Source organism: Trichomonas vaginalis, chromosome VI (genome assembly GCF_026262505.1).
Source record: "Trichomonas vaginalis G3 chromosome VI, whole genome shotgun sequence".
Lineage (NCBI taxonomy): Eukaryota > Parabasalia > Trichomonadida > Trichomonadidae > Trichomonas > Trichomonas vaginalis.
Window position 1 is genome coordinate 3000462 of NC_067208.1, and position 13680 is coordinate 3014141.

The window sequence follows — 13680 nt, forward strand, 5'->3', positions numbered from 1 at the left end:
TGGTTTGGGTGGTTGGTGAGGCGGAAGGATATGGGAGTGGTGGTTGGGTGGTTGGTGAGGGAAAGGATATGGAGTGTGGTTTGGTGGGTTGGTGAGGGAAGGATATGGGAGTGGGTGTTTGGGTGGTTGGTGAGGGAAACGATGGGAGTGAGGGGTGGTGGTGTGGGATGAGAGGGGTGGTGGTTTGGGTGGTTGGTTGAGTGGAAAGGATATGGGAGTGGTGGTTTGGTGGTTGGTGAGGGAAAGGATATGGGAGTGGTGGTTTGGGTGGTTGGTGAGGGAAAGGATATGGGAGTGGTGGTTTTGGGTGGTTGGTGGGGAAAGGAGGGAGTGGTGGTTTGGGTGGTTGGTGAGGGAAAGGATATGGAGTGTGGTTTGGGTGGTTGGTGAGGGAAAGGATATGGGAGTGGTGGTTTGGTGGTTTGGTGAGGGAAGGATGGGAGTGGTGGTTTGGGTGGTTGGTGAGGGAAAGGATGGGAGTGAGGGGTGGTGGTGTGGGGTGAGAGGGTGGTGGTTTGGGGTGGTAGGTGAGGGAAAGGATATGGGAGTGGTGTTTTGGGTGGTTGGTGAGGGAAAGGATATGGGAGTGGTGGTTTGGGGTGGTTGGTGAGGGAAAGGATGGGAGTGGGGGTGGTGGTGTGGGGTGAGAGGGGTGGTGGTTTGGGTGGTTGGTGAGGGAAAGGATATGGGAGGTGGTTTGGGTGGTTGGTGAGGGAAAGGATATGGGAGTGAGGGGTGGTGGTTGTGGGGATGAGAGGGGTGGTGGTTTGGGTGGTAGGTGAGGGAAAGGATATGGGGAGTGGTGGTTTGGGTGGTTGGTGAGGGAAGGATATGGGAGTGGTGGTTTGGGTGGTTGGTGAGGGAAAGGATGGGAGTGAGGGGTGGTGGTGTGGGGATGAGAGGGGTGGTGGTTTGGGTGGTTGGTGAGGGAAAGGATATGGGAGTGGTGGTTTGGGTGGTTGGTGAGGGAAAGGATGGGAGTGAGGGGTGGTGGTGGGGATGAGAGGGGGTGGTGGTTTGGGTGGTAGGGTGAGGGAAAGGATATGGGTGGTGGGTTTGGGTGGTTGGTGAGGGAAAGGATATGGGAGTGGTGGTTTGGGTGGTTGGTGAGGAAAGGATGGATGAGGGGTGGTGGTGTGTGGGATGAGAGGGGTGGTGGTTTGGGTGGAGTTGTGGTGAGGGAAGGATATGGGAGTGGTGGTTTGGGTGGTTGGTGAGGGAAAGGATATGGAGTGGTGGTTTGGGTGGTTGGTGAGGGAAAGGATGGGAGTGGTGGTTTGGGTGGTTGGTGAGGGAAAGGATGGGAGTGGTGGTTTGGGTGGTTGGGTGAAGGGAAAGGATATGGGTGGTGGTTTGGGTGGTTGGTGAGGGAAAGGATGGGAGTGGTGGTTTGGGTGGTTGGTGAGGGAAAGGATGGGAGTGGTGGTTTGGGTGGTTGGTGAGGGAAAGGATGGGAGTGAGGGGTGGTGGTGTGGGGATGAGAGGGGTGGTGGTTTGGGTGGTTGGTGAGGGAAAGGATATGGGAGTGGTGGTTTGGGTGGTTGGTGAGGGAAAGGATATGGGAGTGGTGGTTTGGGTGGTTGGTGAGGGAAAAAGGATGGGAAGTGAGGGGTGGTGGTGTGGGGATGAGAGGGGTGGTGGTTTGGGTGGTTGGTGAGGGAAAGGATATGGGAGTGGTGGTTTGGGTGGTTGGTGAGGGAAAGGATGGGAGTGAGGGGTGGTGGTGTGGGGATGAGAGGGGTGGTGGTTTGGGTGGTAGGTGAGGGAAAGGATATGGGAGTGGTGGTTTGGGTGGTTGGTGAGGGAAAGGATATGGGAGTGGTGGTTTGGGTGGTTGGTGAGGGAAAGGATGGGAGTGAGGGGTGGGTGGTGGTGGGAATGAGAGGGTGGTGGTTTGGGTGGTTGGTGAGGAAAGGATTGGGAGTGGTGGTTTGGGTGGTTGGTGAGGGAAAGGATATGGGAGTGGTGGTTTGGGTGGTTGGTGAGGGAAAGGATATGGGAGTGGTGGTTTGGGTGGTTGGTGAGGGAAAGGATGGGAGTGAGGGGTGGTGGTGTGGGGATGAGAGGGGTGGTGGTTTGGGTGGTAGGTGAGGGAAAGGATATGGGAGTGGTGGTTTGGGTGGTTGGTGAGGGAAAGGATATGGGAGTGGTGGTTTGGGTGGTTGGTGAGGGAAAGGATATGGGAGTGGTGGTTTGGGTGGTTGGTGAGGGAAAGGATGGGGGAGGGGAGGGGTGGTGGTGTGGGGATGAGAGGGGTGGTGGTTTGGGTGGTAGGTGAGGGAAAGGATATGGGAGTGGTGGTTTGGGTGGTTGGTGAGGGAAAGGATGGGAGTGAGGGGTGGTGGTGTGGGGATGAGAGGGGTGGTGGTTTGGGTGGTAGGTGAGGGAAAGGATATGGGAGTGTGGTGTTGGGTGGTTGGTGAGGGAAAGGAATATGGGAGTGGTGGTTTGGTGGTTTGGTGAGGGAAGGATGGGAGTGAGGGGTGGTGGTGTGGGGATGAGAGGGGTGGTGGTTTGGGTGGTTGGTGAGGGAAAGGATGGGAGTGGTGGTTTGGGTGTTGTGAGGGAAGGATATGGGAGTGGTGGTTTGGGTGGTTGGTGAGGGAAAGGATGGGAGTGAGGGGTGGTGGTGTGGGGATGAGAGGGGTGGTGGTTTGGGTGGTAGGTGAGGGAAAGGATATGGGAGTGGTGGTTTGGGTGGTTGGTGAGGGAAAGGATGGGAAGTGAGGGTGGTGGTGTGGGGATGAGAGGGGGTGGTGGTTTGGGTGGTAGGTTGAGGGAAAGGATATGGGAGTGGTGGTTTGGGTGGTAGTGAGGGAAAGATATGGGAGTGGTGGTTTGGGTGGTTGGTGAGGGAAAGGATGGGAGTGAGGGGTGGTGGTGTGGGGATGAGAGGGTGGTGGTTTGGGTGGTAGGTGAGTGAAGGGATATGGAGTGGTGTTTGGGTGGTAGGTGAGTGAGGGATATGGGAGTGGTGGTTTGGGTGGTTGGTGAGGGAAAGGATGGGAGTGAGGGGTGGTGGTGTGGGGATGAGAGGGGTGGTGGTTGGTGGTAGGTGAGTGAAGGGATAAGTGGTGGGGGAGAGTGGGTGGGTGGTGTTGGGTGGTAGGTGAGTGAAGGGATATGGGAGTGGTGGTTTGGGTGGTAGGTGAGTGAAGGGATATGGGAGTGGTGGTTTGGGTGGTAGGTGAGTGAAGGGATATGGGAGTGGTGGTTTGGGTGGTGGTGAGGAAGGATGGAGTGAGGGGTGGTGGTGTGGGATGAGAGGGTGGTGGTTTGGGTGGTTGGTGAGGGAAAGGATGGGAGTGAGGGGTGGTGGTGTGGGGATGAGAGGGGTGGTGGTTTGGGTGGTTGGTGAGGGAAAGGATGGGAGTGAGGGGTGGTGGTGTGGGGATGAGAGGGGTGGTGGTTTGGGTGGTTGGTGAGGGAAAGGATGGAGTGAGGGGTGGTGGTGTGGGGATGAGAGGGGTGGTGGTTTGGGTGGTTGGTGAGGAAAGATGGGAGTGAGGGGTGGTGGTGTGGGGATGAGAGGGGTGGTGGTTTGGGTGGTTGGTGAGGGAAAGGATGGGAGTGAGGGGTGGTGGTGTGGGGATGAGAGGGGTGGTGGTTTGGGTGGTTGGTGAGGGAAAGGATGGGAGTGAGGGGTGGTGGTGTGGGGATTGAGAGGGGTGGTGGTTTGGTGTGGTTGTGAGGGAAAGGATGGGAGTAGGGGTGGTGGTGTGGGGATGAGAGGGGTGGTGGTTTGGGTGGTTGGTGAGGAAAGGATGGGGTGAGGGGTGTGGTTGTGGGGATGAGAGGGGTGGTGGTTGGGTGGTTGGTGAGGGAAAAGGATGGGAGTGAGGGGTGGTGGTGTGGGGATGAGAGGGGTGGTGGTTTGGGTGGTTGGTGAGGGAAAGGATGGAGTGAGGGTGGTGGTGGGGATGAGAGGGGTGGTGGTTTGGGGTGGTTGGTGAGGGAAAGGATGGGAGTGAGGGGTGGGTGTGTGGGGATGAGAGGGGTGGTGGTTTGGGTGGTTGGTGAGGGAAAGGATGGGATGAGGGTGGTGGTGTGGGGATGGAGGGGGTGGTGGTTTGGGTGGTTGGTGAGGGAAAGGATGGAAGTGAGGGGTGGTGTGTGGGGATGAGAGGGTGGTGGTTTGGGTGGTTGGTGAGGGAAAGGATGGAGTGAGGGGTGGTGTGTGGGTGATGAGAGGGTGGTGGTTTGGGTGGTTGGTGAGGGAAAGGATGGGAGTGAGGGGTGGTGGTTGTGGGGATGAGAGGGGTGGTGGTTTGGTGGTTGGTGAGGGAAAGGATGGGAGTGAGGGGTGGTGGTGTGGGATGAGAGGGGTGGTGGTTTGGGTGGTTTGGTGAGGGAAAGGATGGGAGTGAGGGGTGGTGGTGTGGGGATGAGAGGGGTGGTGGTTTGGGTGGTTGGTGAGGGAAAGGATGGAGTGAGGGGTGGTGTGTGGGGATGAGAGGGGGTGGTTTGGGTGGTTGGTGAGGGAAAGGATGGGAGTGAGGGGTGGTGGTGTGGGGATGAGAGGGGTGGTGGTTTGGGTGGTTGGTGAGGGAAAGGGAGTGAGGGTGGTGGTGTGGGGATGAGAGGGGTGGTGGTTTGGGTGGTTGGTGAGGGAAGGATGGAGTGAGGGGTGGTGTGTGGGGATGAGAGGGGTGGTGGTTTGGGGATGAGAGGGGTGGTGGTTTGGGTGGTTGGTGAGGGAAAGGATGGGAGTGAGGGGTGGTGGTGTGGGGATGAGAGGGGTGGTGGTTTGGGTGGTTGGTGAGGGAAAGGATGGGAGTGAGGGTGGTGGTGTGGGGATGAGAGGGTGGTGGTTTGGGTGGTTGGTGAGGGAAAGGATGGGAGTGAGGGGTGGTGGTGTGGGATGAGAGGGGTGGTGGTTTGGGTGGTTGGTGAGGGAAAGGATGGGAGTGAGGGGGGTGGTGTGGGATGAGAGGGGTGGTGGTTTGGGTGGTGGTGTGGGATGAGAGGGTGGTGGTTGGGTGGTGGTGTGGGGATGAGAGGGGTGGTGGTTTGGGTGGTTGGTGAGGGAAAGGATGGGAGTGAGGGGTGGTGGTGTGGGATGAGAGGGGTGGTGGTTTGGGTGTTGGTGAGGAAAGGATGGGAGTGAGGGGTGGTGGTGTGGGGATGAGAGGGGTGGTGGTTTGGTGGTTGGTGAGGGAAAGGATGGGAGTGAGGGGTGGTGGTGTGGGGATGAGAGGGGTGGTGGTTTGGGTGGTTGGTGAGGGAAAGGATGGGAGTGAGGGGTGGTGGTGTGGGGATGAGAGGGGTGGTGGTTTGGGTGGTGGTGTGGGGATGAGAGGGGTGGTGGTTTGGGTGGTTGGTGAGGGAAAGGATGGGAGTGAGGGGTGGTGGTGTGGGGATGAGAGGGGTGGTGGTTTGGGTGGTTGGTGAGGGAAAGGATGGGAGTGGTGGTTTGGGTGGTTGGTGAGGGAAAGGATGGAGTGAGGGTGGTGGTGTGGGATGAGAGGGGTGGTGGTTTGGGTGTTGGTGAGGGAAAGGATGGGAGTGAGGGGTGTGGGTGTGGGGATGAGAGGGGTGGTGGTTTGGTGGGTTGGTGAGGGAAAGGATGGGAGTGAGGGGTGGTGGTGTGGGGATGAGAGGGTGGTGGTTTGGGTGGTTGGTGAGGAAAGGATGGGAGTGAGGGTGGTGGTGTGGGGATGAGAGGGTGGTGGTTTGGGTGGTTGGTGAGGGAAAGGATGGGAGTGAGGGGTGGTTTGGGTGGTTGACTAGGGGTTTTTTCGCGTGATGGATGTGCGCTTGATGGGTGGGTGGGTGGGTGCGTGATGCGGGTATGGTGCTTGGGTGGTTGACTAGGGGTTTTTTCGCGTGATGGATGTGCGCTTGATGGGTGTGTGGGTGGGTGCGTGATGCGGGTATGGTGCTTGGGTGGTTGACTAGGGGTTTTTTCGCGTGATGGATGTGCGCTTGATGGGTGGGTGGGTGGGTGCGTGATGCGGGTATGGTGCTTGGGTGGTTGACTAGGGGTTTTTTCGCGTGATGGATGTGCGCTTGATGGGTGATTGAAGTAAAAATCTAACTTTTTTCATGATGAAACTATAATATATTAAAAAAGGCATAATTATATACAATTAGAAATGAATTTATATTATTATAAAATTGAATTTTTTAATCAAATTTTTAATATTTTAATTAATTAAAATCATCTGAAGAAGATATCGATGGATGAGATAATGTTATTACTTTATGCTTCTGTGAATTTATTTTTGAACATAAAAACTTTTTAAGGATAATAATTGCAATAATAACTCCTATACCTATGAGTAAATAAGTTGCAATGTTTGGAAGTCCAAGGCCACTAAAGATTGATCTTAAATCTACACCAAAATCTGTAGGCTCTGACATCTTTGGATGATTTTGAGAATTGTCAATTTCAACTTTAATTGATGAATTGACATTTTCAGGTTCTATAGATATCATTGGTGTTGAACTGTCTGTTGAACACATAGAACCAATACCGTTTGTAGAAGATTTGCATCTCCAAGATGTTGCGCCAAACAAAGAAACACTTTTATCTTTTTTGATTGATACAGCTTGCTCATCTTTATCTTTTCCGAATCCTACTGAAAATGTACATGTTTTATCACTTGTTGTTGTGAATCTAATAAATTGATTATCTACAAATTCTGCTTTAACATCATTGCAAGTATTTGCCGTTTGTCTATATTTATTGATATTCGATAATGTGTATTGCATCCTGCATTGTAAATTGCTTGCTTTAACCATTGGTCCTGGAAGATTCTCTTTTGCATACCAGCCATCAAGAGAGTAGGTAAAATAATCTTACTCAAGAAGTTTTTCCATTCTATCATTAGATAGGGAAGCCTTGTCTTCAAAAAGTATATTCGATCCAACTCCATGATTAAATGTTGAGGATACAATTATTTCGTTCACACCATCTGTATACCAGCCATCTTGTCGCGATTGGAATGGATCAACAGTTAATCCTGCCTTAAAATCTTCATTCGATACTTCAGTAATAGGATCCCCATTTTCATCAACTTTAACCATTCTTGCAGGGCGAGATAATGATCTGCAATATGTCCAATTCAATTTTTCTTTAGAAAAGCCTAACGAATCTTCATAAACTACATCACATGTAACACTAAAAAGCCCCAAACTCCTTTTACATGCTTTTGGTGTTATTCCATTCTTTTTCCAGATATGAGCTAAACCATCCGGCATTGTTTCTTTATTTTGCATTTTATATATCGGAGAATCTCCACATTTTTCTTTAGTACGCTTTGCTGCAAGTCCAATTTTTATTGCATCAACTTGTTTGCATTGAATTTCAGTAGATGGATATACAATATATCGTGATTTATCATCCAATTTTACCCATGAAGATTCACAATCGGATGTAATTATTGCAACATCATCATTAAAAGAAACGACTGCTGTGTTTAAATTGTTTTGATATGTTTTGATATGAACATCTTCTAATATTTTTCTTGAAGAAATGTTTTTCATTTCTTGATTATCATTTGTTTTAGCATTTTCTGTGATAGTTAGATTTTGATTATAAATAAATCCCATAGGAAGTTCGGATGTGTCAAGTTCGTAGCATTTTAATGTATTTTGCATCATCACAATGTTTGGCCATTTCATATGAGCGCAATAAACCTGAGAAACGGCTATTGATACCACAAATACCAGGAAAGCAGAAAAGACCATATAAATCTTGCTATATAAAGAAATTCTTTTTTGCCGCTCATTATTAACTCCAGAACCAATTAATTCCTGATCCATCTTTTTTCTCTCCTCTTCAAAAGTTTTGTCCATTTCATCTGCTGCATTCATTGCAACTTGTTCAACTTTTGAACCAAAAGATTCGGCTTGATCAGGTGGAACAATCAAATAAACAGCATTGAAAATATTCATTGTCTGCTGGACAGAACTTCTCTGCAACATATTCATAAGGGTAGCGGAAAAAGCATCTAGTTTTTTCTTTACTGAATCTATAGTTGGCCATGTTCCTGTAAATGCTAAGGTTAATATTATACTTAAAAAGAAAACTAATATGCAACCAGCTGGATTACATTCAGCATGTTGACTAGTTGTTACTGATAGAAATTGCTGCCACTCATCGCCTATTCCACATATATATTTTCCTGTAATGTTTTTTGTCCATTTTGAGACAAATTTTCCTTCATAAGTAAAAGATACATTGATACCAAATGGTTCAGATAATGTACATTTTGCAATATCCATAGACGAAATATTTGATTCGATAATATCATTAGATAAACTGGCTCTCGAATGAATTTTTAATCCAGATGGATTTATATACATTGATGAACACATTGATACAAGAACGTGTAGCATCCATGACATAATAAAAAATATGTTAAAAAAGTGAAATTTTTAAAATTTTATACCTGCTCAATGGTATTCCAGGGAGCTTTTTTCAATTGCTCAGCCATTAGCATTGCTGCAGAATCTTTTTTAAATTTTTTTTTTGTTTTGGAAGTTTCTATTTTTCCAGTAGTACTATTTTGAGATATAGCACAAAGTTGAGTTGGTTTTAATTCTTTGATTTGATGGATAATTTTATCTTTTAGATCACCAGCTTGAGGTACATGAATATCCAAAAGAGGCTTATCTTCTGGTAGAATCTTTTCTGAGATAAAATGGAGAATTCCATAAAATTTCTTTTTGGAACTTTCTGAAATAGTTGATGTATTATCTTTATCTTCATTTAAATCAAAGTTCTCAAAACTATTTGATTTAATTAATATATTGGATTGGTTATTTTCTTTATTATTTTCAATACAGTCATTATTAACTTCATTATTAACTTCATTATTCATGCCATTATTAATAATATCTGTTCTATGTTCGATTTCTTTTTCCAGTCGATTAATATTCTCGACATTTTCATTTCTTTTTTGAATCAAGTTCAAAATACTATTATTATGATTTCTATCTTCTTCAATACTCATTTCGGATATATTTGCCAAATCTTCATTTAATTTACAGATTTCAGCATCCAAATTTTGCTTTTTATGTATTAGTTCTAGGACTTTTTGATCTTGTTTAACAATTTCGTTTTGTATTGAACTTCTTTCTTTTTCTTGTTGTTTCTTTTTATATTCATAATCTTTTTTCCCATTACTTACAGCTTCCAATAAGTTTTCATGTGCAACCATTTGAATTTTATGTTTTTCAATCAATTCGTTTGAAATCGTTTTCTGAGATCGAAGCCAAAGTTTTCGAAATTTATCATTTCTTGCTTCCTGCAATTTATTATTAATAATATTTAAATCATCTGAAAATCTGATAATACCTAATTCTGGATCATCTGATTTATTAAGCAAGTCCTCTTGTAAATCATTGGATTCATGGCAAAATTTTAAAAATTTTGGCTTGAAAAGATAAAAAATAATGAAAATAATTCCAATAAAAACAATTATTGAAAAAATTAAAAGAAAAATCAATGTCACAGTTTGGAATGATGACATTATCTAAAATAGTTAATAAATTTTTATGGATTTAAGTAATCTTGGATATCATTATTATTCACAATTTGTAATGGTGATACTTTTCTTATATGTCGTAAGTACATGAAGGCAAATAATGATAAACAAGAAACAAGGCACAGAATAATTAAAATATAAAAAGTATAGTATCCATCATTGCTTTTGAGATTTTTCTCTTGGCAAGTATCTTTTGCTAATAAATTTATATATTCAATTATATCATCAGGTGTTAATAGCATTCAGCTAAACAAAAATAAAATAAAAATTTGAACTCCAAAATTATTGAATTCTCAAAGATAATTAATTCTGATATCATTTTTAAAATGGATAACAAAGTAAACGACATTAGTAATAATAAATTAAGAGCAAATGATATTAAGGATGATTCTAAATCCCCAGAAGGTACTTCAATAATAGAATCAAATGAATCAAATATTAACTCGAGTTCTAATACAACTCGGGAACCAAGCCCAGTGAAAGAATCATGCGACATTAATTCTTCTCAAAATGAAATCTTTTTATACGATCCAGCTGCTTCACAAGAATTCTGGGATGATTATTTGAACAATACTCCGTATATTGATTATGATGAAGAAGAAGATATTTGGAAATATTATTAATTTTATATCTAAATAAACTTTTATTTCAATTTAACATAAACAAAAATTCCATAAATTCATTGGTGAATCTTCTTGTTGAAAAATCAATTGTTGTTCAATTTGAGTAAAAGTTTCTTTCACTCTATTTGTTATTTCCATATTACAATCAATGAAATATTCATCTAACTTACATGGAATGAAATATCCAAATGAATTAACTCGGATTATTGAAATAAGTAAATCCATAACAATATTAAATAAGATTAATGGAACTCGAATTTTCATTAAAGCGCATAATTCATGATTTTCATATGTAGCTCCTGCGAATAATGATACATTAAAATCAGGATATAATAAGCATAGTGAGCATGAAATAAATTTAATTGCGATCTCTAAGATTTTTTCTTCTGTATATTCTTCATCAAAATTTATTAATTTCAGCTTTATACCGTAAGGAATATCTTGAGGCATAATTTGAGTATCATAAAGAAAAGATTGTATTGCATTTGTAAAATTGCATAGTGAGGCATTATTGTATTCAACCGGATTCTCAAACTCAAATTTAACAACTTCTGCAAAAGTATGAAAAGACAAATTTTCATAAAATACATTATTATTGACCAAAAAAGATGCTATCTCTTCGTTTGATTTACCAATTGCATATTTATTTGATTTCATCCTTTCATGTATCAATAAAATCAAACCGTAATAAATTTGTATTTTATAATATGGATCATTTGCATCGAGAGATCTTTGTATATTATATTTAAAATCAGAGATTGTTTCAAATAGCTCAGAAGGAACATCATAATAGAGAATTGGTGCATTTCTAACATTAATAATATTATGCTTTTCTTCGATTCCATTTGAAGTGTTTAAATTTTCACATGTTTCAGAACTTAATTCCTCGTTATTTTTTGCGCATTGAATAACATTTAATTGCTCTATAACTTTTTCATTAATTAAATTTTCAATTTTTCTTTGTAAACTTCTTTTTCTTTCAATTGCAGATGATATCGCAACTAAAGATTCTCTGATTTTCCCGCTTGAACTATCTTTTGGTGATAGAATAGTAGAATAATGATTTAGTAAATCATCAGAAAGAAATAGTAGCCAAAAATCATTAAATTCTTCATTAATAAGATTTGAATATTCGGTTGCAATATCCTTTGGATCTACTCCAATACCGGTTGAAATGACTAATTTACATGATTCATCAATAAATTCATCCCTTTTTTTCTTCAAATCTAAGAAAGTTTGATTCGAAATGTTATGATATACAATTAAATCCTCATCTTGACTTTCTACAACTGAAGAATTCATATTTCTGGTACGAAACCTTTCACTTACAGTCATTACAAAAAATGAAGTTAAATTAATTAAATAATATTTATTGTAAAACTAAAGAAAAATCCCTGTATTGATGATAGGGATCATAATTTGAAGAAAATTTTTTGATTTTTTCCATTATATCTTCATCTAAATTCATATTAAGTATGGGAAATTCTATTCCTTCCATCATTCCAAAATTGCGACATTTTGTTAAGAAATTTGATGCAGATTCAATTGATTTTACAACAAGATGAATATTTGTGCCTGTGATATTACATGCATGAAATAATGCATTAATGTCCTCAAGAATTCCGTTTATAAAATCACTTAAGGTCATAATAATCATCATTAAATCAATAATAGAATCACTTTTTTCATTTTCACTTGCCACTGTTGTATAAATTGAGGCCGATAATCCAATGCTCAAAATTATTGTATTAAAGTATGAAATAACCTTTTTAAAATTTGAATCTGAAGGTATTGTTAAATCTCCAGGATATTTTGAATGGGTTTCTCCATATTGTTTAACAATAATTTTGGAATATTTTAAATCATTACTTGAAAAAACGCAAGGTATTAATTCATTGCAATCAAGTTTTTCCCATTTGTTTGGAAATTTAGATATTAGCATTGCCCATAGAAGAACAACTATCCATTTATCTTCATTTTCTTCATTTTGAAAAGCTGATGTCTGCTGAAAATATGATAGAAATGAATAAGTACTCGGAAGTGATTTTGAATCATATTTGCATAAGCATAATGCTGCACGAGCCAAGTTATTTAATTTTAATCCATCAACTAATCCGATTTCTTGTGCCAAATCAATTAATCCATTTCCTGGTATATCAGAAAACTCAATAGGAGCAGCTGTTCTTGGCACAAAAAATCCTCTTACATCGATCCCAATATTGAAATCAATAGCCGAAATTAGTCGTGGAATAAACCAAGAATTTGGAACAGTCAATGAAGTCATACATGGAGCACTATAAAGTGGTGAGTCTACTATCATTGCTAATGATATGGATTTATCTTTTGGATCTCTGCCAACTCTACCAACCATTTGCTTAGCTTGTTCAATTGTCCATAAACTATTAGGAGCTAGAAATGCAATTTGTGATGGTGCAAGATTTATACCAACACTTAGTGTACTTGTGCAAATTATGGCAACAAAATCCGCGTTTGGATTACATGATGATATCTGATATTCTATCACATCTTTCCATCCATTGGGATTTGATATTTCTCCCTTTAGTTGAGCATGATGAATATATATTCCCAATTTTTCCATTTTTTCAACCATTTTTGATAAATCTTCTCCATTTTTTGCTTTAATTTGAAGCTTTAAGTTATGTAAATTTTTAAATAGTGTCTTTTTTGGAGTTGCAAATCGAATTTTTGGATGGACAAATTTATCTGTGAATGCTTTTTGATTTATATAATATGATAAATAAATGTATAATTCTTCTGCATGGGCTACTGTATCCATAAAAATAATTGCTCGTTTTGGATGATTTTCATCAAAATGTTCAGAAAGATGCTTATATCCATTTGTTCTTTCGTCTAAAAGAGAAATTATCATTTCCTTTATGAAAGGATAGTATTCAACTGTAGGCATTTCAGGGAGAAATATTTCTTTATTTATTGATTCATTATTATCTCCCTCGATGCTAAGAACTGAATTGAATAATGTTGGATATGTTTTCCATAGTCTTTCAACCATCCATGTTGGTAATGTTCCTGACATTGCTATAACTCCTGGGGGAATACAATTTTTCATATTATATAATTCTTTTCTGAGATATATATAGTATAATATATCGTCGACTATAAGGCCTCTATCTTTCCCTATTTCATGAACTTCATCTAAAATTACTGTGGAAATATTTCTTCTTCCGTTATCAGGAAATTGCACCCAAGGATTATTTCTTAATTCTGAAGCTGCATGCTCATATGTTGCAACATAAATATGATACTTGTGTAGATTAATCTTAGCTCCTGGACCTTCAGCAATACCTACTTTAAATTGTTTATATAAAATATTCTCTATAATTAATAAATCTTTTTTGATGTCATTATAAAGTTGGGTTGCAAGTGATCGAGGTGGAACTGCATATAATATTCTTTTTCCTGACCATTTCAATAACTAAGAACAAAAATTAATTTAACAAAAACATTATAATGAATATTAAATGTTGAACAATTGTCCAAATCAATTGTTTCTCAATTTAGCGTTGTTCAGATTTAAGATCTTC

The 13680-nt window shown here is 41.6% G+C and overlaps 6 protein-coding genes across 6 annotated transcripts; 1 reads left to right on the forward strand and 5 right to left on the reverse strand.

The window, feature by feature from the left end:
* Positions 1 to 6150: 6150 nt before the first annotated feature.
* On the reverse strand, positions 6151 to 6744 carry TVAGG3_0796580 (uncharacterized protein; the record flags this gene model as incomplete). The annotated part of the gene is made up of 1 exon (XM_001300538.1): positions 6151 to 6744. The coding sequence occupies one exon, from the start codon at positions 6742 to 6744 to the stop codon at positions 6151 to 6153; it is 594 nt and encodes a 197-aa protein (XP_001300539.1).
* Positions 6745 to 6801: 57 nt separating this feature from the next.
* Positions 6802 to 8352, reverse strand: TVAGG3_0796590 (uncharacterized protein; the record flags this gene model as incomplete). The annotated part of the gene is made up of 1 exon (XM_001300539.1): positions 6802 to 8352. One exon carries the CDS (start codon positions 8350 to 8352, stop codon positions 6802 to 6804), a length of 1551 nt encoding a protein of 516 aa, XP_001300540.1.
* Positions 8353 to 8390: 38 nt separating this feature from the next.
* TVAGG3_0796600 (uncharacterized protein) lies at positions 8391 to 9167 on the reverse strand (the record flags this gene model as incomplete). Its single annotated transcript, XM_001300540.1, has 1 exon — positions 8391 to 9167. One exon carries the CDS (start codon positions 9165 to 9167, stop codon positions 8391 to 8393), a length of 777 nt encoding a protein of 258 aa, XP_001300541.1.
* A 653-nt stretch (positions 9168 to 9820) lies between these two features.
* Positions 9821 to 10117, forward strand: TVAGG3_0796610 (uncharacterized protein; the record flags this gene model as incomplete). The annotated part of the gene is made up of 1 exon (XM_001300541.1): positions 9821 to 10117. The coding sequence occupies one exon, from the start codon at positions 9821 to 9823 to the stop codon at positions 10115 to 10117; it is 297 nt and encodes a 98-aa protein (XP_001300542.1).
* Positions 10118 to 10147: 30 nt separating this feature from the next.
* TVAGG3_0796620 (uncharacterized protein) lies at positions 10148 to 11452 on the reverse strand (the record flags this gene model as incomplete). Its single annotated transcript, XM_001300542.1, has 1 exon — positions 10148 to 11452. One exon carries the CDS (start codon positions 11450 to 11452, stop codon positions 10148 to 10150), a length of 1305 nt encoding a protein of 434 aa, XP_001300543.1.
* A 34-nt stretch (positions 11453 to 11486) lies between these two features.
* On the reverse strand, positions 11487 to 13172 carry TVAGG3_0796630 (helicase; the record flags this gene model as incomplete). Its single annotated transcript, XM_001300543.1, has 1 exon — positions 11487 to 13172. One exon carries the CDS (start codon positions 13170 to 13172, stop codon positions 11487 to 11489), a length of 1686 nt encoding a protein of 561 aa, XP_001300544.1.
* Positions 13173 to 13680: the final 508 nt, after the last annotated feature.